Here is a 26,398-nt window from a genome sequence, read left to right as displayed (position 1 = left end):
TTAATCACATGTTAAGTATATTGCTATTGCTCAGGAATGTGATTAGTTGCCCCTGAGAGAACTTTGTGGTTGCATTTGTATGAGATGGTACATTTCAAAGTATATCCTTGTAATGAAGGTTGTTTACAGGAGAGATCATTTAATTTACAAGGTTAAAAAAATGCTGCAACACTCCTGAAGAATATAACAGTACAGCGCTCTTGTGCCTTTTGGCCCACAATGTCTGTGCCAACCACGATCCCTATCCAAACTAAACCCACCTGCCTGCACGTGGTCTATATCCCTTCAACTCCTGTTACAGCTTTTTTTCCAAAGGTATCTTAGATACTTTTTGTCAAAAGGGATGACTACAAGTGTGTCAGTTAACTTGAACTGTTAAAGGCAAGGTGGTACATCTGAGACGACAGAATTATCAATTCAAAGACCAAAATCAAAAAAAAATAATCATGTGGTGTCAAAACAGAGGTGAATCATGTGTGGCTGAGGCCAAAATGAGTGACATTATTATGAATAAGTTCTTTATTTTATGAAGGATCATTTGTGAGACTGAAGGAAGACGAGGCTAGGCCCTGACAGGATCCATCTTTGTATTTCAGGAGTAATATCGTTAGTCTTAAATCATATTTCCTGGTTTCACTGTGCATGTTGCCAGAGTATAGAAAGTAACTGATGAAGATGTCTATTTTAATGGGCTAGTTAGCATTATATCTGTAATATAGATAATTAGGCAATAGATTTTCTGGAACTAACATATTTAGGCAAAGGGAAAATAAGGTGAATTAGCCAGCAGGGCTTTCAGAAGAGACAATTATGGATACATAGAATGAGACCATTTACAATACTTTAATGAATTTAGAACAAAGTGTGTGTGAGATGTAGTATTAAATGCAGGAGACTTAAAGGATGTTTTTATGCAGATTTAAGAGACTCTCTAATCTATGTTCCTGTGTTAGTATTTTAAGTTGAATAATTAATTCAACATAAGTTAAATAATTTAATAAAGGATAAGAGGATTAATGGGATAAAGGGTAATTAAGACTTTTTTTTCTTCTGTGGGGATGGGTAATAAAGATTGAGTCAAATGAGCCATTTTTTCCTGTACCTTCTGTAGATTCAAGACTGAAACAGTTCTTTGGTAATGAGTAGCTTCTGAAACGTTTGAGAGCTTATGATGTGCAGCATCATAACAACAGGTGAAGGTGTTGAGTTGCTCAGCCCTTGGTATCTGGAGTCACTCGGACATGGATGACTTTTGTCTTTCCTGTTTTCTCATTGGTTCTTGCTTAGCTCTGTTTTTTTAGTCCTCAAAGGTCACTCAATAAGTATCTTTAACAGAGTCATCTTGATTTAATTGGCTCTTGTGATCAATAATGGGATTGCCATTTAAGACCCTGCGTGACCTTTCAGCCTTGTAACTTGTGATAAAAGTAGTGGCCATTTTCCACCCTGATCCGTCATCCCTCTCCTTGGCAACTGTGATGCTGAACCACACCCCATATGCAACATTGTTCTCATATTGGACCACGAGATTAGTTTCTGACCATGTACTCGTGACATTTTTGAAATGCCCAAATGCATTTCTACCAGCTTTTTTGTTTTACAAAATTGCACTTTAAAGTACTTTTCAGGAAAATGTTTCTGTTGTAAGTCAAGGAATTATATCAGAAGTTCAGTTGCATCACAGCATATGAAGGAGGGATAGAGAAGCAGAAATGTTTAGATCATCCTTTGTCAGTATGTTCAGGATTGCATGGTTGAATAGAATTTGCAGCAGAATAACAGATCATGTGGCACAAGAGACCCTTGCATGTATTTTCTTTTATTTTGTTTTTCTTATTAAGCTTCTCTTTAAATGCATATATCCTGTTTACCTAAGTAATTAATATTAATGCTTGGAGAAACAAATTAGAGGCTGCAAAAGCAAGCTTAGGGTAACTACAGAAATAACTTCAGAAAATTCCTCCCAACTTGTAACTGTATCCCATCTTCAAGTCCATACAACATTCTGTATTTGTATATCACATTTTAAAGTAGTGAAATGTCACATGAAAAAATTAACAGCCAGTCACTTCATGAGATGCTGGGACAGAAAGTCAAAGGATGGGTTTTAAGTAGGAAACAAAAACAGAGGCTTGTAGAGAAGGAGTTACATATTTTGGAACTTTCATAGTGGAGACCAGATGCCAATGACGGACCAATTAAAGTTGAGCAAGAGATCAGATTTGCAATACAGTGAATTATAGGCCTGGGAGAGATTAGAGGTAAAGAGGGTTGAAAACAAAGTTGAGAATTTTTTTTATATCAATATTCAGAGGCTCCCCAGGTTACAATGACTTTACTAGGAAATCTGACTTTACATAAATTCTCCCATTTATTTTTAAAGCATTTTTCAAGACAGTAATAATAAAAAGTTCCATGGTATTCATAAATGACTGGATACATTATATATTCCATTAGTTTAATTATGGGTAGTGTTAGGGTTAGTATTGAATGAAATGGAAGAATTATAGTAAGTGTATGTAGGGAAATACAATACGGGTAGCTATAGAAAATGGGTGATTCTGATTTACAGAGAAATCTGGTTATGGACAGTTCTCAGGAACAAAACCTTGCATAACCTGAGAATTGCCTGTATTGTTTAACCAAAGGTCAGTGTGCAACAGCAATAGTGGAATTGAACTTGGTATGATAGGTGGGGGGGGTTGCAGAAGGAGAATGAGAAACATAACCATGTAACCTCATTGGATAAACTTCAGATGTGTTTCATTTTGAAGATATCTTTTAATTAATGTATCCTCTTCAGTGGAGAGCGCAGAGAATTTTCCTTATATCATAGTAGCAAAAACACATTTACCTGGCCATTTACTTCATTTCTATTTCAACCCAATTCATTAGTTAAGGAGGACTTTTGAAATCCTTGAAACTCTTTACATAAATTTATTGTTCCATCATTATTTCTATTTTGCCGCTAAATCTTGTACAAAAAGTATGTCTAAGGTCTTGTCTGTTCATATGAAACTTCAGATCAATTAAGGTTGCAATCCTCAGTGCTCTAAATGTTATGGCTGTACCACTTTCCCAATTCTGCCACCAACCATTCTGTATTTTGAGCATCGCTGTTTCCCATTTACACATTTTCAGTGTGAGATAATCCAGTGAACCATATTGCACAAAATTGAAAGAGTAGAATTATGTTTGTTATTTGTGTATGTTGCACATTTAAGGTTTATAAGTATCAGAAATGTTGCAGAATTAGTTTTTAGATCATGGATTTTACTTTAGTTTAAGGATTTTATTTTAGTCAAAAATTCTGAATCAAATTAGAGCAGGAAGTTAAAGGCCATGGAATCAATTTGTAAATAATATAATCTACACTTATGTTTGTTCCAAATCCATTTTTCACACTTGAAAATGTAAGTAAAAGCAGGGGTGGTGATCTTGCATCTTCCTACTATGTAGCAGAGGATTTCAGACATTGATATAGACAGGTGCATTCACAATTCTGGTAAGTCACCAGGTGTCTATAAACTGTGCTTTCAACTCTTCTGATAAATCAGCTGCTGATGATTATCATGGTGTAGTGTGAATCAACAGTCAGGTTCAGTACAAGAACCTGTTTGGCCTGAACTTTGCTAGACTGGTGTATTTATCTTTTTAGAATACGAGTTTTAGACCTCGCCCTTTTTATATCAGACGCAAATGTCACTGATTTGAATATTGTGAATTTTCACAATTTTTTTTCTGGCTTCTACAGAGATAGCACTTAGTCCCAATAACCACGAGGTTCATATTTATAAGAAAAGTGGAAATCAGTGGATCAAGAATCATGAACTGAAAGAGCATAATGGTCGAATAACAGGTACAAAAACAACTTTAGTACTATTAGATCTAGATATTTATACTTGAAATTCATTTGGAATTGGTATTGCCATTCATTGTTGTAAAAATGTTGATAATATTTGTTAATTTTGTGTTAGCCAAATGTTTTAATTCAAAGGGCCAGTAAATCTCAGGGAGATATTGGAGTAAAACCCAACTTTTCATTGTTAGCTAAAGGAGTTGAAGTTGATCTTCAGCTGCATTTCAAAACAGATTATGATGAATTGCCACATCATTTTGCTTTCTTTCTCTTTTTCTGTTTCTACCAACTTCAAAAGAATTAGAAATGGTGGAATATAATTTGAAGATGTATTTTGTTAAAATAAAGTATGATCAGAGGTTGAGAAGTGCAGCATATTTTTATGCAGAGATAAGTTGTGCTGATTGGTCAAAACCTTTTTGTATATTCACTTGCAATGAAATAATTTTGTGGGTCATACCATGCCTAATCATTTGTTAATAAGATTTACCTTCATGCAGATAAACAAGGAGCACCTGCAAAGGGCATATTTGTTCTAGATTGCAGAATCAGAGTCAGGTTCATTATCACTGACATATGTCGTGAAATCTGTTGTTTTGTGGCAGCAGTACAGTGTAAGATATAAAAATTACCATGTTACAAAAATAGTGCAAAAGAGGAATAACAAGGTGGTGTCAGAATTATACTGCATGGAAACAGTATAATTCTATGACACCACCTTGTTATTCCTCTTTTGCACTGTTCATGGACCATTCAGAAATCTGATGCCGGTGGGGAAGAAGCTGTTCCTGAAACATTGAGTGTGGATCTTCAGGCTCCTGTACTTCCTCCCCAATGGTAGTAACGTGAAAAGGGCATGTCCCAGGTGGTGAGGGTCCTTAATGATGGATGCCGCCGCCATGAGGCATTGAATCTCAAAGATGTCCTCTGGCAGGGAGGGTTGTTGCTGTGATGGAGCTGGCTGAGTCTACAACCCTCTGCAGTCTCTTTTGATACTGTGCATTGGAGCCTCCATTTCAGGCAGTGATGCAACCAGTCAGAATGTTCTCTATTGTACATCTGCAGAAATTTGCAAGAGTCTTTGGTGACATACCAAATCTGCTCAAACTCCTAATGAAGTAGAGCCGCTGGCATGCCTTCTTTGTGATTGTGTCAATGTGTTGGGCCCAAGATAGATCTTCTGAGATGTTGACCCCCAGGAATTTGAAGTTGCTTCACCCTTTCCACTTTCCTCAATGAAGACTGGTGTGTGTTCTCCTGTTTTCCCCTGCCTGAAGTCCACAATCAATTTCTTGGTCTTGCTGACATTGAGTGTGAGGTTGTTTTTGCGACACCACTCAACTAGCTGATCTATCTCATTCCAATACGCCTCTTCATCGCCATCTGAGATTCTGCCAACAACAGTGGTGTCATTGGCAAATTTACAGATGGCGTTTGAGCTGTGGCTAGCCACACAGTCATGAGTGTAGAGAGAGTAGAGCAGTGGGCTAAGTACGCATCTTTGAGGTGCACCTGTGTTGATTGTCAGCGAGGAGGAGATGTTACTACTGGTCCGCACTGACTGCGGTGTCCCAATAAGGAAGTCGAGGATCCAGTTACAGAGGGAGGTACAGATGCCCAGGTTTTGAAGCTTGTTGACTAGTACTGAGGGGGTGATGGTGTTGAACGCCAAGCTGTAATCGATAAACAGCAGCCTGACGCATGTTTTGCTGTTGTCTAGGTGCTCCAAAGCAGAGTGGAGAGTCAGTGAGGTTGTGTCCTCTGTAGAGCTGTGTGGCAGTGGGCAAATTGCAGCGGGTCCAGGTCCTTGCTCAGGCAGGAGTTAATTCTAGCCATGACCAACCTCTTAAAGCACTTCATCACAAAGGATGCTGTTGCCCATATTCTAGACTAAAGCCACTGTACAATGTTTTCCTTTTGAGGTGTGATTTCAGGATTGAAGGTGGCTTGCTTCCATTCCATTTCTGAGGAGTAGAAGATGCTTATGTGAATGCTTTTAATGAGGAGTAGCTATTGAACACTAACTATCATGTTGTCTGGACAGATCAAGGCCTTGGTCTAAAGGCATGGAGGTTCAAGATGATTGGGTATTATTGGTTCTGCATAGTCATAAAATACACATTAAACAGACACAGACATATATGTCTTTGTTTCCCTTCCCTAACTATTTCCCAAATATGTCTCTGATCAACTTCCACCCTTCCCATTTAGCTCTTTCCTCTTAGTTTCACTCTTGATTTACCATACAGCCCTCATCTTCAGATACCAGTTGTTAACCTCTCCTAGAGTGAGGTCACTCACCGGCTGCAGGGCCTCTCCCGACTACTGATTGCTCTCCTTACTCCTGGGAAGCTGAGAAGATGCAGAATGCCCCGATTTCTCCCAAAGAGGCAGGAGAATCTCTTGCAATCCCCAGTGATGCATAATGGTGGCATTCCGTGGTTTCATAGTGCCCTCGGAGTAGGTTGGAGAGTTCCAGTGCATGGTTTCCCATAGGTGAATGCAGATTAATTTTGAGGGGGTGGTATTAATGCATTTAGCCACCACCTGATTTAGCCCTCTGATAAAGGTTGACACCAGGTAATCACTTAATACCTTCACCCATGTTCTTTGCTCAGACACCTATCCACGGAGAACATACAGGATCTTGTCTGCACCAACCTACCCCTACATGCACTTTAATGCTGGTGCTTGTGCCAGTGTCTTGCCCTGCTGAAGTCACTTCCACACCCTCCCATGCTCGTGTCTCTTTCAAACATAAGCAAAATTCTAGAAACACTCATAAAAATAAAACAGTTTACATTTCAGGTCAAAGACCTTTTATCAGAATTTGGAAAGTGGGATGGGGAAAGAGTCAGTTTTAACTTGCAGAGAAGTTGGAAAAAGAGAATATCTTTGATAGATTTAGATCAGTGTTGCCATGGAAATGAGCAGTTTAGGTGATTGAGGATGACAGAAGTGTGATGCGTTGCAAATGACAGATCAGGGTGAGCTCACAGACAGAGGGAAAGAAAAACTGTGCCAATTTCACAGACTCGTAGCAAAAAGGCCCAATTTTGATATAGACAAAGCAAGTTGTCAGAGAATTTGATATAGCGCCCGAAAGGAAGATGAGGTGCTTTTCTTTAACCTTGCATTGGACCTCATTATAACAGGGCAGGAGGCCACAAACTGGTAACAGTGGAATGGACAACTAAAGTGGTAGGCATTTGGGTGGCCAGGAGTGCCCCTACAGACTGAGTGCAGGTGCTCTGCAAAAGTAGTCACCCAGTTTGTTTGGTTTCTCTAATGTGGATGAAATCACAATGTGAACGCTGAATGCAGAACAAGAGATGGGCAGAAATGCAAGTGAATCGCTTATTCACCTAGAAAGACTGTTTGGTTCTCTGAATGGTGAGCAGAGGTGTTTCGTTTGCCTCAGTTAAGACGGGGAGTGGTTGACGAGGATGGAAGAAGTCACAAAGAGAATGGTCCTTTTGAAGTGCTGGAAAGGAAGGGGTAGATGTATCTGGTGGTGGAATGTTGTTGGCACTGCCAGAAATTTTAAACGATGATCCATTGAATGTGGAGTCTGTTGAGGTGGAAGGTGAGGTGCAGAAGAACTGTTCTTGCTCTGTCCAGGAGGGAAAGGAGTGAGAGCGGAGATGTAGGAAATAGATGAAATGCTCTCAGCTGCTGTGTCCACTATTGCATTACTTAATTATACGATATTTATGTTCCCCACTTTGGCATTAGGCGAAGCCATGAACTAGGAAGGCATTTTGGACTCTCTTGGTTTCCCCCTCCTCCCCTCCCCATCGTGTGTGTGCATTTGTGTTGACAATGCCCTCTGGCTGCCTTGATCTCAAAAGTTCCCTTAGTTTGGGCCAATTAAATTGCAGATTACACAGTGTAGTCAAAAAGCCGTGTGTCGACTCTCATATTCCTACTGTTCATGGAAGCAATCACTGCTTCTAGACCAGAGAAGATGTGTGTAAATAAATCATGTAGTCATTGTAATAAATTGACTGCAAGGGTAAAGCATATCATATTTGTGCCGTTCAAGGGTCCTATAAGCAGCTTGCCAAATAAAAGGCTGCTTCCTATTCACTTAAAAATTGAGTTGAAGTATCAAAGTTAAGGATACCAGGTGTATGAATTTTTCAATGTTCCAGATTCTTTTAAATAAAGTCATCAAATTCAGTTTGTTTAATAATTTACACATGCAAGATTTGCTGTGTCCTCTATATATTTTTAAAAGTAAATTTGCAAAACATTGCAGGTTGGATCGAGTGTAAATGTTTTGGGCTGTCTTGCTTTTTCTATTAATAATATACTTGTGAAGTTTAGCTGTTTAATAGCTTGTGTATCTGATTTAATGGTATATTTTTAAATTACTAGTTTGGGGCAGTCTAATGTTTGGGAATTGACAGTACAATTTTTCACCATATATCTCCACAGGCTATCTTAAACTCAATGTGTAACATTGACCATAAGGTATAGGAGCAGGATTAGGACATTCAGCCCATCAAGTCTGCTCTGCCATTCAATCATGGCTGATTTTTTTTCAACACCATTCTCCCACCTTCTCCCTGTAACCCTTAACCCCCTTACCAATCAAGAACCTTATTAATCTCTGCTTTAAGTTACCTAATGACTTGCCCTCTGCAGCTCTCTGTGCAACAAATTCCACAGATTCACAACCTCGGGCTGAAGAAATTCCTCCTCCCATCTCAGTTTTAAAGGGACATCCCTTTATTCTGAGGCCGTGCCCTTGGATTGGGGACTCTCCTAATGGAAATGTCCTCTCTACATCCACTCTGTCCATGCCTTTTCAGTACTTGGTAGGTTTCAATGAGATTCCACCCTGATCCTCTGTACTACATCGAGTACAGGCCCAGAGGCATCAAACACTCCTCATAAAGGTTTTCATTCCTGAGATAATTCTTGTGAACCTCCTCTGGACTGTCTCCACAGCCAGCACATCTTTCCGAGATATGGAGCCCAATGTTGCTCATGATATTTCCAAACACAGTCTGACCAATGCCTTATAAAGCCTCAGCAGTACATCCTTACTTTTATGTTCTAGTCCTCTTGAAATGAATGCTAACATTGCATTTGCCTTCTTTACTACTGACTCACCCTGCAAGTTAACTTTAAGGGAATCCTGAACTAGGACTCCCAAGTTCCTTTGCACCTCCAATTTCTGAATTCTCTCCCCATTTAGAAAATAGTCTATACCTTTTTTCTTCCTACCAAAGTGCATAACCCCACATTTCCCTACACTGTATTCCATCTGCTACTTCATTGCCCACTCTCTCAACCTGTCTAAGTCCTTCTGCAGGCTCCCTGCCTCCATGACACTACCTGTCCCTCCACCTATCTTGGTATCATCTGCAAACTTAGCCACAATGCCGTCAGTTCCTTCATCAAGATCATTAATGTATAAAGTGAAAGGTTGTGGTCCCAATACTGATCCCTATGGAACTCCACTTGTCACCAGCAACCATCACAAAAATACTATCCTCATTCTCTTGACTTCTGCCAATCGGCCAATATCCAATCCATGCTAGTACCTTGCCTCTAACACCATTGACTCTTACTTTGTTTAGCAGCCTTGTGTGCGGCATGTTGTCAAAATCCAACTAAATAACATTCACAGACTCTCCTTAGTCTAACCTGCTTGTTCCCCCCTCAAAGGTTCTAAAAGATTTGTCAGGCAAGATCTCCCCTTAACAAACCTGTGCTGACTTAGCTCTATTTTATCATGTACATTTTTGAAATCTAACGTAAATGTTTAATTCTGAATGTTGAGATTCAACTTTTGATTGTCATAGGCCAGAAAGGAAGAAGAGCTCTGAATTGCCAAATTTTGGCCTTCGGATTCCCTTATCATGTAATTTCAGTCATCTGTATCACATAAGCATTGGGTTGAACTATGTTTTATTCAATTTAGTTGGCAAAGTATCACAAACTCTCATTATGACTCCCATTTTCTTGGAAGCATTATTGGTATACCTTTGACTGTATTTTGAGTGTTATGTTAGTAACTTGAGCTAATAAGCATTGTATAATTTTTTAAAAGCACAAATTTAGTGATGTGCAGCAAATGTTAAATTAACTTTATATAATTGGTGGCAAGCTCTGATATCTGTCCTTTAAATTAGGCTTGGACAGATGTGACTACCATGGTAACTGTATAGATTTCACCATTACGTATAATAACTAGAAACAGATCATAAAAACTAGAAACAGATAATAACTAGAAAAAAGATCAAAACGTGGATTTGACTGTATTATCCAAAAATATCAGAAACCTAAAGTGAACTCTTTCTTAAAATCCTCATTATTTTCTTTGGGCCATTTGAAATCTAAGAAAACAAATTATTTCAGCATGTTTAATTTACTCCAGTTTACTGGGATATGTTCTTCTGGATGCTATGCTCCTTAATGAATATACACTAAATGTTTGCTACTATTTGTGCAGGCATTGATTGGGCTCCCCAGAGTGATCGCATTGTAACCTGTGGTGCTGACCGTAATGCTTACGTGTGGAGTCAGAAAGATGGTGTGTGGAAGCCAACATTGGTCATTCTAAGAATTAACCGTGCTGCCACATTTGTGAAGTGGTCTCCTCAGGAAAATAAGTTTGCTGTAGGTAGTGGTGCCCGGCTGATCTCAGTGTGCTACTTTGAAGGAGAAAATGATTGGTAAGTTGGGTGCTTGGTAGAATCAAGAGTGTAACTACCAATGAGTGCAATTTAAGATTTTAACTTTTCAGCCACTAGCATTATTTTGTTATTGACCCAGTTGGAATTTCTGTAGTTTTCTTCTTGTATTCATGTCCTTAATACCCATAGGAACATTGCTTTCATTGAAAACTTGTATGAGGTTTTCAATTAAGAAAATTATAAACACATCCTTTCGAGCAGAAGAATCATTCTTTTCCAATATGCATTTTTAAACTCCCCCTAAACATTTGGTACTCTTAGACTGAAACCATTACTGATTCGTAGTATTAGATCGAACCAGTGATTTTATTTTCAAACTTTGTTCTGTGTTTCTCAGAGGGATGATTAAACATTATAAACAGAAGGGAGGAAATTGTATCATGATCTTTTTCTTTGTGAGAGCAACAGGGAGCAAGTGATCATGTGCAGATCCAGCAAACTAATTGAGGTCTTCCTCTGCATAAGATGAGGATGTTTTAATATTCAATATATTTTTAGCTCCAAGGTTTTTTGATTTGTACAGGTTGGTTTTAACTCCAGTTAATTCAAACAATGATATTTTAAACTGTTTATATAATAAGGCTCCTTAACAATCTTTAAAATATGCACTTTTTATTCTCAATTTAGGAGAGAAGACTGTTTAAGTGATAAAGATCCAACTGAATTGGTTAAATAGGATTGATTTTTGAGTTTCTTCTGCAATCATTGTTTTGACCCTTTCATCTCTTCTTCTAGAAGTGTTGATTAGCCAGGTTTGCAGATGTTAGGTACCTTCTATTACTTGATCTCCATCACATATCTGCATCTTATCTTCATTCACATGCACGGGTATTGCAACAGCCCTGGCCAATTTTTGTCCTTGCCCCCCTAAACCAAGTCAAAGTCATAAGTGCTGTGGTATTCATATTTCAAGTGTGCTCAGAGTCTGCTAACTCATTACAGGCTAAAGGTCAAATGTGGCACCCTATTTCTACACCCTGGTTTCTACAGTTCATCTGCTCATTAACTTAAGCAGCTGAGTTACCTAAGGAATTACTAATTAAATTCTGCATTCTCATTTGTGTAAGAATTGCAAGGAAATATAAGAATAGAAAATGCACTGCAATCTATGTAAAGTTGATCGTCAATCATACATTTTCATTAGTATGTATTCAATCCACTTTAAGTATTAAGTGCAGTGTTTTGGATAAAAATGAGCATGGTCATAAAAGGAGAAAGCTTTACAAGGATGGTAGGATACTAGTTAAATTCTCAATAAGTTGATTAATTATCAACCCAGACTGAAATGTGTTTGATATTTTACCTGTGATGTGGCTGCAGATTGATCAGGGTTTGGAACTCCATATCCTAAGATGGTTGACTGCTCAAAAGGTAGGCTTTTTTTTAAAAAAAAAGGGAGGCTGCTAAGGAGGAGATGGTGTGGTAGCCAAAATGATGAAGAGAATAAAAACAGGAAACAGATGTAAAATCAGTTTGGGTGCAGGTAAGAAATAGCAAGAGGTAGCCTTTGTAATAGGAGTCACCTTTTGACAGTCGAACACCAGTGGTGAAATTCACTACCCCCTTCAATGTGTCAGCACAGCCTTTGGTTGATTGAGGAGAAGGGTATTTAAAGGTCAAGGCCTCAGACCTGGCACAAAACACAAGGTCTGTCGACAACAGTGATCTTTGCCACCTTTATATTCTTCTGAATCTGGACTACCTACAGTATGCATCTCAAGCTGCTGGAAAAATATCACCAACACTGTCTTCACAAAATCCTCCAGGCCAATATCCCCATTATTGAGGCCCTAATTACACTGAGTCAACTATATTAGGCAGACTACATTGCTCCATCCCCACCCCAGACCAATAGACACTCTATTCCAAGCTCAGTATGGAAGAGATTACCAGGCAGGTAGAGGAAAGGATTTCAGGATGTGCTCAAATCCTCCTCGAAGAAATGCAGCATTCCCACTGACTTCTGGCAATCCCTGGCCCAAGGACTGTCAATGTGGAGAATGAGCATTCTTATGATGTCAAAAGAGGCAATTTGGCCCATAGATTCTATACTTACTTACAGAGAATCCCATCAACCCTATTCTCTCACTCACTGCAATCTATTCTCTTCCTCATGCTCATCAACTCCACCATAATTCTCCTATCAACCACACACAGGAGTAGTTTACAGAATTAATCTGCCAACCAGTATGTCTTTGGGTTGTGTGAGGAAACTCAAGCACTTGGGGAAACCCACAGTCACAGAACATCATAAATATAAGTTTTGTGAGATTCGTCATATATTGTCATGGGTTGAAAATTATTTGCAGACAGAAAATACAATAGAAGTAAGCCAGTTAATTTTGTATTGGACTCAGTATTTTAGAATCAATGTCAGTGATTTGGATAAGGGGACAAAGTATAATGCACCCAATTTTGCTGACGGTACAGAGCTATAAAGAAGTTGCAATAAAGCTACAAAGGGACAAAGGTTAAGTTGTAACATGGAGAAATTAGAAAAGCAATAATAAGTAATAAAACATTCTTAAATGGAGAAACGTTGATGTTAAGAGGAAATTGGGTTCCTCATCTAAGGAAATTCTGAACTTGGATTGAAATGTTTTCCACCTTACACCTGGAAACTGAGCCCATCTGTCTTGAAGCAATACAGTTTAAAATAGTGAAGGAAGAGGTATGCAGAACTGAAGAGAGAATTTTGAACTAAGTGGACAGAAGTTTTAAGGTAGATAAATAACACAATTCAAATTATTTTTTAAATGAAAGAGTGCATCTGTTCGGCTTTAACATTAGCTGCATTTCTCACTTAGGTGGGTGAGTAAACACATTAAGAAGCCAATTCGTTCTACTATCCTTAGCCTTGACTGGCATCCCAACAATGTCTTACTGGCAGCAGGTTCATGTGACTTTAAATGCAGGTAAGATCCACAGCAGTTTTTATAGGAGGTTTCAAAGTAAATTACAGTGAAAGTAAATGAAGTCATACACATCAGTCATGCGTGGAAATTACCACGTCCAAATTATTTTAATGTAATCTATCTAAATTCAAGAAAAAGACGTTATTTTAGAAAATCTTTCAACGTGGCATAAGTAGCAGCCACTTGAAGGGTTCAACTGATGTCCTGACTGGAGTGAAGTTTGGATCGTTTGCATAGAAAACAAATTTTGATTGACGAGAAAGATCATTTAGGTATGAGAAATGTGGCCAATTTTAAATGGGCTTTAGAGAATGTTATAGTAATTCCAGCATCGCTCTGTTTATCTTCCAAGGGTCTACTACTTGTCAATTAAATGTCATGATTGGCACCTTTTCAATAGCCACTGCTAAAAGTGAAAATATATTAATCAAGTATATCCTTCTGATTTCCTGATTTTGTTCCCTTTGAATTTTCCCATTGAAATTGCTTGTAGAGATTCTTTATATTGGAAATCTCTTCATAATTCTAACACGAGATCCAGGCAACATGTACCAATTCATCTAGCTATTATGTACAGTGCAATCAAATATCACGTAGTTATACAGCACTGAAGCAAGCCCTTTCACCCAACGAGTCCATGATGACCAGCAGACACCCATTTATACTAATCCCATTTTATTCCCTCCACATTGCCATCAACTACCCCCCTACCCCTCAGATTCTACCACTCGCCTCCACACTAGGGGTAATTTACAGTGGGCAATGAAACTACCAACCCGCATGTCTTTGGGATGTGGAAGGAAACTGGAGCACCCAGAGGAAACCCATACGGTCACAGGGAGAATGTGCAAACTCTACACAGGCAGCAGCGGAGGTCAGATTGAACCCAGGTCTCTGGAGTTATGAGTTCTGCTAGTTGTGCCACTGTGTTGCGCTTAAATGTAGAACTATGTTTCCCCATTGCTCTATTTCTGGCTAGTTTTATAATGTATGGCATTGTGGAACTTAAGAGATACCAGGGAAAGAATTGTTAATTCAACAGGATTGAGCATAGTGCAGCAACAGGCTTGGCTAAGTCACTTAGTGAATGACCATACTTCTGTTATGTGTATGTGCAGTGGAACCTGTGGACAAATACAAAATTTGAAAACTTCTCTGGTGCTAGTGAAAGATTTTCATTAAGCGATTTACAATTCATTAACAAGATATTGTTGTTTAATGTGTTTCTTTGAAAAGCCCTTTCCAGCTTCCAGGCCAAAAAACTCAAATCAGGAAAGCCATTATTTAATACCATATCCATAATCTTGTACATAAATACATTGCCTGTGCTTCATGGCTTGGTCACTTCTACTGTTATGAACAACTGCCTGAATTGGAATGCAATAAATTTACTGAAGTAGATTTGATCATAGTGATATCCAATAAAAATATACATTAAATAATCTAAGATGGTAACCTGCTCTGTATGGATCGAGTTCTTGGTTGGTATGTATGGAAAAACTGTAAAGCTGCTTATTTAAACTGCAACAAATTGGCATTTCCATGCAATCATAAATATCATTTCCATGCAAGGTGGAAAACTATAGTATTTAAATCAAAATAATATCTTCACCATGTCTTAACTTTAGTTCGCAAAATGCTACAATTTTGACATTTAAATTGTGTCCAAACATATAGGCACCATGAATTGTCATAAATGAAAGCTATGTAAAATTAAAAATTATTTTGTATAGGTTTTGCTTTTATTGGCAATTTTTAGGAATAGGATAGACAAACTTCCAAAATATCCAGATGAAAACACAATTCCTTTAAACTTAAATTAGCAGAAGTGAATTTTTCATTGTGTCACCCATTGCAAATTGGGGGGAAGCAGATTTTCTTCAATAACTTATTGATATTAGTATAGAAATCTGGTGCTGAGCCAAGATCAGTTCAGCCATGATCTTATTGCTTAATGGAGGAGGCTTGAAGGGCCAGGTTGGCCTACACTTGCTCCCATTTCCTATGAGAGCAAGGATAGGCCATTGTGCCTCCGGCGAGGAGTCGGGCTGGTGTTGTAGGGCCGGCCTCTTCACCCTGAGCGCACCTCTCTCAAACTGCCTTCACCATCTAACTGGGTATACTAGATGTCTACCCCTTGGAAATGAAAATTAAATGCTTAAACACAAATATAGTGAAGACATCCACTTAACCTCAAATTTATTTTGACCTGAACAGCAAAGCTTTATGGTAAATAAACATTGAAATATTTGCATTGTCATTTCTCAGCTGTACTTTCGAGTTTTCTTTAATATCACAACGAAACGTGTAGTAGTCCTTGCTTTAGCATACACTTCTGATGATGCAATTTGTGTTTTCTTTAGAGTTTTTTCTGCTTACATTAAAGAAGTAGACACAAAGCCTTCAGCCACACCTTGGGGTTCCAAAATGCCTTTCGGACAAGTGATGGTAGAGTTTGGTGGTGCCGGTAGTGGAGGTTGGGTCCACAGTGTTTCTTTCTCTGCCACAGGAAACCGCCTGGCATGGGTTAGTCACGACAGTACTGTATCTGTTGTTGACGCTGGTAAAAATATGGCGTAAGTATTGTTCTTTATTTTTCAGGTGAATGGAGATTTAAATCTTAGTATATTTATGTTTTGTTTTCAAAGTGTTACTTTGTTACAATATATTGATGTGTGAGAATATTTCCTTTGTCACTTGTGAGTATTTCATTTTTACTGCTGAATACTCAGAACTATCGTATTTGTTTAAATTTGATGCTTTACATTGACCTCTCCCTTCTGTTAAGCAGTTGTGAATAGAGGTTTTGTGTGGAGTGAATAAATCAATTTTGCCTTTCACTTTTAATTCTAACAGATGTAAAATATTGCAGTTCATTTTAAATGATGCTTTCTCTTGTAATGCATGTTCAGACCACATGGTGTCAGTATAATCCCAGATTAGAAATTCATTTACAGTAGTACTTTTCAAAACAGGTTTTCCATAAGAATAGTATTATACTGTTGTTGTATTGGTTTTCAAAAGATGATTTTTTTTTAATTTACAAGAGAAATCCAGGTAATTCTATTCCCTATTTTTTCCCTAAAGCCCATAATTTTTATCATGCATTTAAATTATGCAGTTTTCTTGAAATCTGCATCCATTAGCATTTTAGACTATGCTTTCCAGATCAGAATTGCTCCTTTAAAACCAAAATCATCTTGCCTCCATTTGGTTCTTTTGCGAATCACAAATTTCTGTTCCCTCATTCTTGACCATTCTAATAATGGGAACTGCCATTGACCTGAAACTCTGTTTCTGACCCCACAGATGCTGCCTGACATACTGACTATTGCAGTATTTCTTGTTCCTATTTCAACTTTCTGGCATCTACCATATTTTTTGCATTTGGAATTTCTTGTGCATTGTCTAGATGTTTTATGTCATTGAATACCTCTATCTGATCTCTTAAATGCCTTGGCTCCAAGGAGAACAACCCTAACTTTTTATGCACGTAATGGAAGTAACCCATTTCTGAACGTTTCTAGTAAATCTTTTCTGTAAGACCTTGGTATCCTTCCTAAAATCCTCCTCGAAACACACATAATGGAGACGTTCTTCAATACACAGAAAGGATGCATTTCCAAAAGATGTTCTGTTAAATGAAATTTTGTAAATCAAAAGGACTGGGTGAAATGCATTATGGATACGGTACATTCCTAAGGATGGAAAGTAGAATGTTACTTACTATGGTGAAAAACTATACAAACTCAGCGCATTGTAGACGAAATTCGTAAGTTGAATGTTCATAAATCAAAGAATTACTATATTGCTGTTGTGGTCAACTGAAGTTTAATAAAGGTTCAACATAATTTCTCTGCAAATTTCCTTTGTACTCTATTCCTATATATAAGATCCCCAGTATAGTTTATCAACTGCCTTCTTGACCTGTCATGCCACTTTCAAAGATTTGGACAACTGTGCCCCCAGATCTTCATTCCTCCTACAATTGTGATTTTTAGATTATATTTTCTGGCCTTGTTCTTCCTATCAACATTTTGCACACTGTGCCTTTAAATTTCACCTGCCATATGTTTGCCCATTCCACCAGCTTGATATACCCCTTTGAAGGTTATCATTCTCCACCAAAACACAACTATGTCCTTCTCTGATGGGAAACAAATGTTCACAACTGCTGTTGTTATTCAGCCTTATGTATCGATGGCTTTACCTCCAGATTCTAACTGGCCACTTGTTCAAATACAGGTTTTGTGTGCTGATCTTTGTTTCCAGTTTTCAAGCCTCTGAAATTCTACTTTCCCTTTTTTGTATTTTTACATTAGATTGCTTTTCCTTTTCTATAGTCAATATAGAACTTGCAGCATTTGGATCATTATACCCCTGACATTTATTCCGTTTAACCCATCTCATTTCTGAAAATGTGGTTCAGTGGCTCATCCTTTCTCATTACATCAGAAATATACAGATTTCAAAGGTTCTCCTGAATGTATTTCTGAAATTTCTACCCCTTTTCTCTTTGTTAATATAATCTCTTTATTTTGGGATAGTTGAAGTTGCACATTCACTAGTCTTACTCCATTGCAAACAGCAGCAGGTGGAGCTTTAGGCCACACTCGGATGCTTCAGAAAAGCCTACCACTGGTTAGAAAATTGCTTTTAATTGCAGGGGCTGCAAGGTTACTTTGAAGTTTCACTTTACCAAATGTTTGCCACTGATTCGTTTTGAAATCTTCCCTGTAATTGATATAACGTAGAAGAGTTATTCAGTGATTGAGATCCCATTCTAGGATCGAAAAAGTACAATGATGGTGGTAAAATTGTTTTCAAATCAAATATTTGACGATAAGCATAATTTTCTATGCAAGCAAGGGGTGTTTTGAATAAAATAAATGTTCCTAAAGCTGTATTTCCTCCTTAGCTATCTGCACAAAATGGAGTGAGATTGGAAGTCTGTCTTTAAGTACCAGGTAGTCTCATTCCATACAACCCAGAAGGAGTGCAAGAAATCAAAATTTGAGTGAAAAAATTTTTTTTTTATTCTATCTTCCCTTGAAAGTACGGTCGTTTAGACTGGAAGGTAACTAGTGACTATTAAGTTTGTGAGAGTGGTTTGGGTCTCTAGAATTGTGTTCAAAAGTTCATGACTAGAAATGGAGACTTCTGCTTCTGGCCACATTTCTACCTTTTGGAGTTCTACTTTTACAATCTAAAATAGTGATAAAGTAGTATTGGTTAAGGATGTTAAGATAAGTGGTTAGAATGTAAGTGTAATCTTTTTTTCTAGGCTTTCTCAAATGAAGACGGAATTCCTCCCCCTGTTGAGTGTGATTTTTGTCTCTGAAACTAGCATAGTGGCAGCAGTGAGTACAACTTGATTTCATGTTACAAAAGCCTATTAGAAGAACTCAAACCTGTTTTAGATGCTCCACTTTAATATTCCAAAACCAATCTGATATCAATAAATAAGGACAAATCAAAACCCAAGGTAAATAGTTCATTACTAAACTGTCTTGTCAGTTTGGAGGAATGGTAGAAGAGATAAAGTCTATCTTGTGTCATGTTCAGTGATTTCTACAGGGAAATGCTCGTATCAACTGGAGCAGACTTGGCTATGATGCACCAGTCTATCAATCTGAAGGCAGTTGGTATTTAAGCTTACACCCTGAGGGTGGAAAGCACCATCCCCCATATACCCCCTTAGGAGTAAAAGCCTTCAGGGCTGAAATTGGGGGAAGGGGAGAATGGCAAAACACTCTCATCCCACCAGAAGTATTATTCCCTAATGCTCAGTTCAAAGGAATTGTGTTTAAGTGTGATTACTGCATTAATATTTGTGTGTTACAGATTTATAATTGTCTTTTGTGTTTTCCAAAATAAATTCTTTTCTGATTATTGATTAGAAGTATAAATGGACAACCTGTTTTTAGATTCTGAAATTGTGCACGTGTTTCATTAGTTATCCCTGAATAAGTATGAAATTCTATCGTCCATTACACACTTTTCTTTGCATCTTCAGGGCCATGATTGCTGTCCAATGCTTTTCATATATGATGATCGTGGTTCTTTAACCTACATCTCCAAGCTAGACATTCCAAAGCAGAGCATTCAGCGCAACATCTCTGCCATGCAGCGTTTCCACAATCTGGATAGAAGGGCCACCACAGAGGATCGAAATACCACACTTGAGACCCTCCACCAGAATAGCATCACGTAAGTGGACGACCTTCAAGAGGCATGTCGCCTGTTTGTTTCAGTAAAGAATCTCTTAAATCAATAGATTGGAAGTTTTAGTTACACAAGGTTGCCATACAGTCTCCCAGAATCTGGAATGGGTTCTGATAACAATGTTTGGCTACAGACTTGGGTTTTAGACAGATTTATTTCTTGTGTATGCTAGGTCCAGGACCCTAAGGATATTCTGTCAGGCTCTGCCACTTAGAATTTCAATGGCAAATCACCAATCTAGAACAGACTATATATAATCTGTAAGGTAGCTTGTTAACTATATGGAGGCCTTCCTGATGGGGCCTGTGGAATTTTTGGCATCTAGCAGTAAATTTCTCATATAATGCAGACTAGCTACTTGATTATGTTAACAAGGTTGGGTGAAGAAATCTGGGGGTTGGGGGTTCATGTGGAGCATTAACACTGCTTGGACCAATTTCAATTCTGCAAATTCAAAAATTCCTTTCACTCCCTCCCCACCCCCTCCACCATTTGAAATTAAAAGCAAACTGGATTCTACAAAATAACTTTTTTTTTCTCCAGCCAAGTCTCCATATATGAAGGTGATAAGAGAGATTGTTGGAAGTTTTGCACTACTGGGATTGACGGCGCAATGACAATTTGGGATTTGAAGGTGAAGTAACATCTTGGGAAATTTTTGGTTGTTTTCAACAATGCAAATCACTGGTCTGTAATTAACATTTATATTATTGCGTGCACTGAATTAAGCTGCTGCTGAGTTGGTATTAAACCATTCGCCAGTCCAAGTGCACAGGCATTCTGTTTCTTCAGAATTTTAAGGAACTTTAAGTACTTTTTAGAAAAATCAGTATTTCTAAAATTTGTGTTTATATCTGTATGTTAAGTATGCAGACTTTGTTCGTCATATTTTTACTTAAGCATGCAAACAGCTGTTCAAATTTTGAGTTTGTGAATAGCTTTAAAAATTTACAGATTATGTATCAGAGGATAAGAAACAGCTAATCAATTCAAAAAGAATGTTAGTTGCTGTGGGGAAAACAGCTGTAAAAGTGCAAAGAATATTTCTCTAGTTGAAGTAAAACATGCACATAGTAGTCATTGCATTTCAAAATGTCACACTTAAACTCATTATTTTTGAATGGATCACGGTTGTGTTGCAGCAATATGAAAATCCGTTTGCACACCATATCAATAGCAGTAATGTCATGAACAACCAGTCAAACTATTTTAAGAACATAAGAAATAGGAACAGGAATAGGTTATTTGACCTTTTGAGATTGCTGTAGCATTAGTCAAGATCATGGCTAATCTTTTTTTTACCTCTGTACCATTTTCCTGCACTAACCCCATATCTCTTAATATCTAGAAATCTGTTGATCTCTGCCTTAAATGAATTCTATAACTGAGCCACCACAGCCCTCAGATGCAGACTTCCAATTCCCTCTAAGTGAAGACTATTCTCCTCGTGACAATCCTAAATGGCGTATCCCTCAATTTGAGATTGTGATCCATCATTGTAGACTCCTCAGCCCGGGGAAACTACTTACGTGCATACAGCCTATTGGGCCCTGTGAAAATTCGTGAGCTTCAATGAGATGCCCCCTTCCACCACCAACCCCCCCCCACCCCACCCCCCAATGCTCCATTTGGGTAGCGAGAGCAAAATTGTACACAATACTTGACAAGTATGGTTTCACCAAGGTCCTGTTTAATTGTAATACAACATCTTCACTCTGTTTACGTTCCTACTCGCATGCTGCACCTCCATGTTGGATTTAAGTGACATGTTCAAGGCCATCTAGGGTCCTTTGAACATGAACAATACCAAATATCTCATCATTTATAAAAACCATGCTTTACTGTTTTGTGCAGCAAATTGGATAACTTAATATTTTTCATACTGTATTGCATCTGCCCTGTTCTTGCCCACTCACTCAGCTTTAAGCCTTTTTTATATCTTCCTCTCTTCTTAAACACACAGTTTCTGCCATTGGCAAACTTAGAAATATGATGTTTGGCCCCCTCAACCAGGTTGTTGATATAATTGTGAAGCACTCTTCCCTGTGGTACCCCACAATCTGCCAAACTGATTCATTCTCATTTATCCATTTATTCTCATTCTTTGCTTTCTAGTTAATGATCAATTCTTAATCCATGTCAGTATATTACCACCCGCACCCCCACAGCTCCATGTTTGTTGACCAATCTCCTTTGTGGAAACCTACTGAAAGCCTCCTGAAAATCCAAATATACCACATCCATTGATTTCCCATGATCTGTTCTGCTAATTACATCCTCAAAAATAAAACTATAGATTCATACCGTCAAATCATGCTGGCTTTGTGCAAGAGCAATCTAGCTGGTTCTAGTTCCCTGCCTTCTCCCCATAGTCCTGCAAATTCTTTCCTTTTAGATACTTATCCAGCTCCTTTTCAAATACCACAATTGTAATTGCTCCGCTGCTACTCCGGAGTATGCTTCTTATACCCTAACTTTTTAGAAAAAAAAGTTCTCATGTCCCTTTTGGTGTTTTTTGTCTATCATCTTCATTCTGCATCCTCTATTTCTTGACCTTGCCACCAATGGGCACATCTTCTCCCTATCTGCTTACTGCATATCCTTCAAGATTTTAAATACCTTCTCTCAGATGCCCTCACTACCTCCTTTGTTCGATGGAGATCAACCACAGCTTTTCCAAGTCAATCCAGATAACTTTATCCCTGGTATCATTTGGTAAATCTCTTCTCCACCCTCCCAAAGCATTCGTATCTTTCCTAAGATGGTGTGCCCAGAACTGAATGCAATATTTCAGTTGTATCCAAACCAGTGTTTCATAAGGGTGAGTTGAGACTTTCTTGCTTTTTAAACACTCTTAACCAGCCCTTTTACATTCAATCAAACTATGCATGTAAACCCCTGATCATTGTGAAACTTTTATTTTGAGCTTTATTCCAACATTTTCATACATTTTTCCAGAACTTTATGAAGGTAAAACATATGTTGATGGAATGGTGTAAATTTATCAACCCAAAGCATTAACTCTTTCTTTCTTCAAAGATGCTGTCTGACCTGCTGAATACATCCAACAATTTAAACATTTTTAAGAACTTTAATTTTCATTATGGCCACCAAGCACTTAAAAGTTCTTAACTTCCTTTCAGACTCTGGAATCCTCAATCCAAGGCATGCGTATCATGTGAACAAGAATCCCTGCGATCCAGGCTGACGAAACTCCATGAGAAAAGAAGAGCCCTATTTCCCTATCCCACTCCCTCCACCTTCAACTGCAGCTGGCTAGAAGCTGGTGAGCAAATCTTCAAAACCAACACAAGAAAAGGCACTGAAAAATTCTGAAATCAACGCTCCACCACTTCATTCTGGGAATTTTGTTTTGATTTTAAAGGAATTGCTTTGAAGTGGGTTTTTTTCTTTTTTTCTTAGCTAAAGCTCCCTTCAAAACAGTTTCTGCAGCACTCTGAGGGGAATGCCCTAAAGAGGGTAGTAATGTACACTAATTTAAAGGGACTTTTATGTAGTGTGTCTGCTAGAAAATAAACACTACAAAACTTCACTCTTATCATGCCTCTTTATTGTTTGCTTATAACTTTTGATTATAGGAAAAGATTCTAAGTGTATGCTCATTCTGTTCAGAATAGCATGTGTAGATGTACTGCAGAAATAATCCATTGTGTTTCAATACAATGGTTTTCTTATCCCATCTTTTGTTCTTCATTCCTTATGAACAACTAACAGCCATTTTTCTTGGATTTCAGCCGCTCAGAGAAGGCATGCTGAGTAATAAGCGAGAACAAAATTAATCATCTGTGACAGATTCACTAATCCCAATATCTACAATACACAGATCTTCACTAGTCCATGGCAGAATGTGTGATTTAATCTGTCAGTTTGGTTGATTAATGTGTTCTGGAGGAGTAGCCTGTGGCTGGGAATTGGTCATCTTCCACAATGCTTCAGATTTCCACAAGCGAATGCCCTAATTAGTGGTACAATCCTGATTCAGAACACAATAGAGAGGTTTCCTTTTTTCTATGTTAAACTACTTGATATAAGTTGCTTAATTTTCAGCAATACTTTTTAAAAGCTTTCTAAGTCCTCAGCTTTTTGATCTGTGATCTCTGAAATTCTTTCAAAATTGAAGAAAATTTACACATTTTGTATCAATCAAATGGAAATATGAACTTTTCGGTGGTTGGTTTGGAAGAATTAATGATGGATTTCTACCCATAGACACGGAACAGACCAAGGCAAACTTTAAACTGATTTGAAGAATTCTGTATCAGTGCTGAATTGGTGCATTCCCAAAGCGATTCAGTGTATTAGATCATTTTAAACTCACTTGGAATTACCTAATCTTATTTTATTTTCTCGACCTTTTTCTTCCCACTGCATTGAAGTGGGCTTAAGGGCAGCACAGTGACACAGCCAGTAAGAGCTGCTGCCTCATAGCACCTGAGACCCACTTTCAATCCTGACCTTGTGCTGTCTGCGTGGAGCTTGCACATTCTCCCTGTGACTGCATAAGGTTTCTCTCGGTGCACTGGTTTCCTCCCGCATCCCAAAGATGTGTGGATTGGTAGGTTAATTGGTGACTGCAAATTGCCCCTGGTGTGTAGGGGGGTAGTAGAATCTGGGGGAGTTGATGAGAAGGTGGGAATAAAATGGGATTAGTCAGAATGGATGGTTGATGGTTGGTGCATGTTTGGTGGGCCAAAGAGCCTGTTCCAATGCTTGCATCTGTCTGTGACTCTAATTTTTAGAATGTTGGACTAAATGACTGAATGGGTGCTTTGGTATATTTGAAAGCATAATGTGACTTTGCTATAGGATAAATTTTTTTGTGATGTTTAATCTCTATAAAGCTGTGATTCCATAATTTTAATATTAGTTCTTGTGCTAGACTCTCACATAGTGTTAACATTTGAATGATAAATGGTGCTCTCTTTCCTGGCTCTTGGTGTGACTCTTAAAGTGTTTCATTCCTTTTGCCCCCATGTTCTTGTGTAATAAGAAAGAATCAGGAAATGACTGGGTGGGTACCTGGGATTGATTTTTGAAACTGAGTCAACACCATCCCTTGATGGTAATCTCTCTGAACAAATTTTGAAAGGTGCACAAGTATTCTGTCTTGCTGGGGAGCTTTGCATCCTGTAAAGGCTTCTTAATTTTCTTCAGTGCTGGTCATGTGAGATTAGTGGCTGTGCTGTCCACATGATAGGACATTAACCTAAAAACATCTTAACTTTTAAAATACTGTTAACAGAACTTGCATTCTGTGACACATGGTTAAATATGATTCCAAACACAGTAACTTTTTAAATGTATTCCCTTTCAGAAAAATTCACTTAGGGTACTTAGCTAATGCTTTTGGAGATTCCTTAAAGAATCACAGTGTAGGGTTTGGTCAGAAACCTCCAATAACAAATGATGATCTAGAACAAGTTATGTACGACTTTGAGGTTCATAATTCAGCATCAAATAATCAGGATTTGTAACCTTTTAGGTGTTCCATATCCAAATTAATTACCTTTCCATTATTCATGCCTGTGATTTTTAAAACTCAGTTTAACCTTGGACAACAATAAAAGGAACAAGAGATAACCTTAAGACAGCAGCAGGATATTAATGGGTAGATTGATCAATACTTATTGTACTTTGAAACCCTGAATTGTATACAAAACAATTAATGACAGTAAATTAGTGATGAGCTGGTACAGATGGATGCTTTGAGTTGGATGTGCCAAGTCCACTTCCTTTTACTGGCATTGACAGCCAGAGTATGTAACCAACTATTACCTGTATATTTGATTTTTAAAAAGATGAAATATAAAATATGTTTTCATTATGAAGAAATCTTGGTCTGATGACAAATACTGATGGAAAATATAGTTTTTAACTAATTCCATTAAATTGTTGAGCACTAGGAAAAATCATTTTTTTTACCATCCAGTATAATTTCCCTTGGTATTTTTCTGCCTCCACATTTGAAGCAGAAGATCTAATATGCTTTACTACCTATTCTCTCAACATGCCCCTTCACTTTCAATGATTTATGCACATACACTGTTCCTGCATACCTTTTGGAACAAAGCTGGTTACTTACACATTTTATTATTTTTCCTTGTTGGAGCATGTGTATCAGTTCACAATTCTCTCTCTTAAATTTCATCAGTTATTCATCTGTCTTGCCAACCTATCTATGTCCTCTTAGAGTCTTCTATTGTCCTTACCGTTGACTGCATTCCACGTTTTGTGTCGTCTACAGGGTTTGAAGTTTTACCCTGTGCACTCCTATCCAAGTTATTAATATCTATCAAAACAGTGGTCCCAGCAGTGAGCCTTATGGAATACTATTGTCCACATCCACTCTGGAAGTGCCATTTCTTTCAACTCTGATTTCTGTCTAAGATAATTTTTTATTCATGCCAGGAGTGACTTTTTTTTTACATGGATCTCATTTGGCTAACCAGCTTTTTGTATGAAGCTTTAACAAACAGTCAAACATCCATGTGGACAGCTGCTGAGGCATTACCTTCACCAACCTGTTGTTACTTTAATTCAACAAAATGATGCTGGCTCTTTATTAATATAAATGTCTCTAACTGCCTTTCGATTATTCTTCCTGATTATTTTTATACAAGTTTCCCCATCATTAAGGTTACACTTGCTTGTGGTTACTGGGTGTGCTC

General features: G+C 37.9%; 1 protein-coding gene across 1 annotated transcript in view; it reads left to right on the top strand.

Annotated features, from left to right (window-relative positions):
* Window positions 1–23,262, top strand: part of LOC127573671 (actin-related protein 2/3 complex subunit 1A-B) — a 31,470-nt gene extending 8,208 nt beyond the window's left edge. The window contains exons 3-10 of the mRNA XM_052022082.1: window positions 3,755–3,859; window positions 10,326–10,548; window positions 13,377–13,484; window positions 15,848–16,060; window positions 18,769–18,844; window positions 19,501–19,694; window positions 20,253–20,343; window positions 22,853–23,262. Of these exons, the coding sequence (XP_051878042.1) occupies window positions 3,755–3,859; window positions 10,326–10,548; window positions 13,377–13,484; window positions 15,848–16,060; window positions 18,769–18,844; window positions 19,501–19,694; window positions 20,253–20,343; window positions 22,853–22,891 (1,049 nt within the window). The 3' untranslated portion in view covers window positions 22,892–23,262. The remainder of the gene's footprint in view (window positions 1–3,754; window positions 3,860–10,325; window positions 10,549–13,376; window positions 13,485–15,847; window positions 16,061–18,768; window positions 18,845–19,500; window positions 19,695–20,252; window positions 20,344–22,852) is intronic.
* The last annotated feature ends 3,136 nt before the right edge of the window (window positions 23,263–26,398 follow it).

This window comes from Pristis pectinata, chromosome 8, assembly GCF_009764475.1.
Source record: "Pristis pectinata isolate sPriPec2 chromosome 8, sPriPec2.1.pri, whole genome shotgun sequence".
Classification (NCBI taxonomy): Eukaryota; Metazoa; Chordata; class Chondrichthyes; order Rhinopristiformes; family Pristidae; genus Pristis; species Pristis pectinata.
The sequence above is the reverse complement of the archived record's forward strand: the minus strand, read 5'-3'. Positions and strand labels throughout refer to the sequence as shown.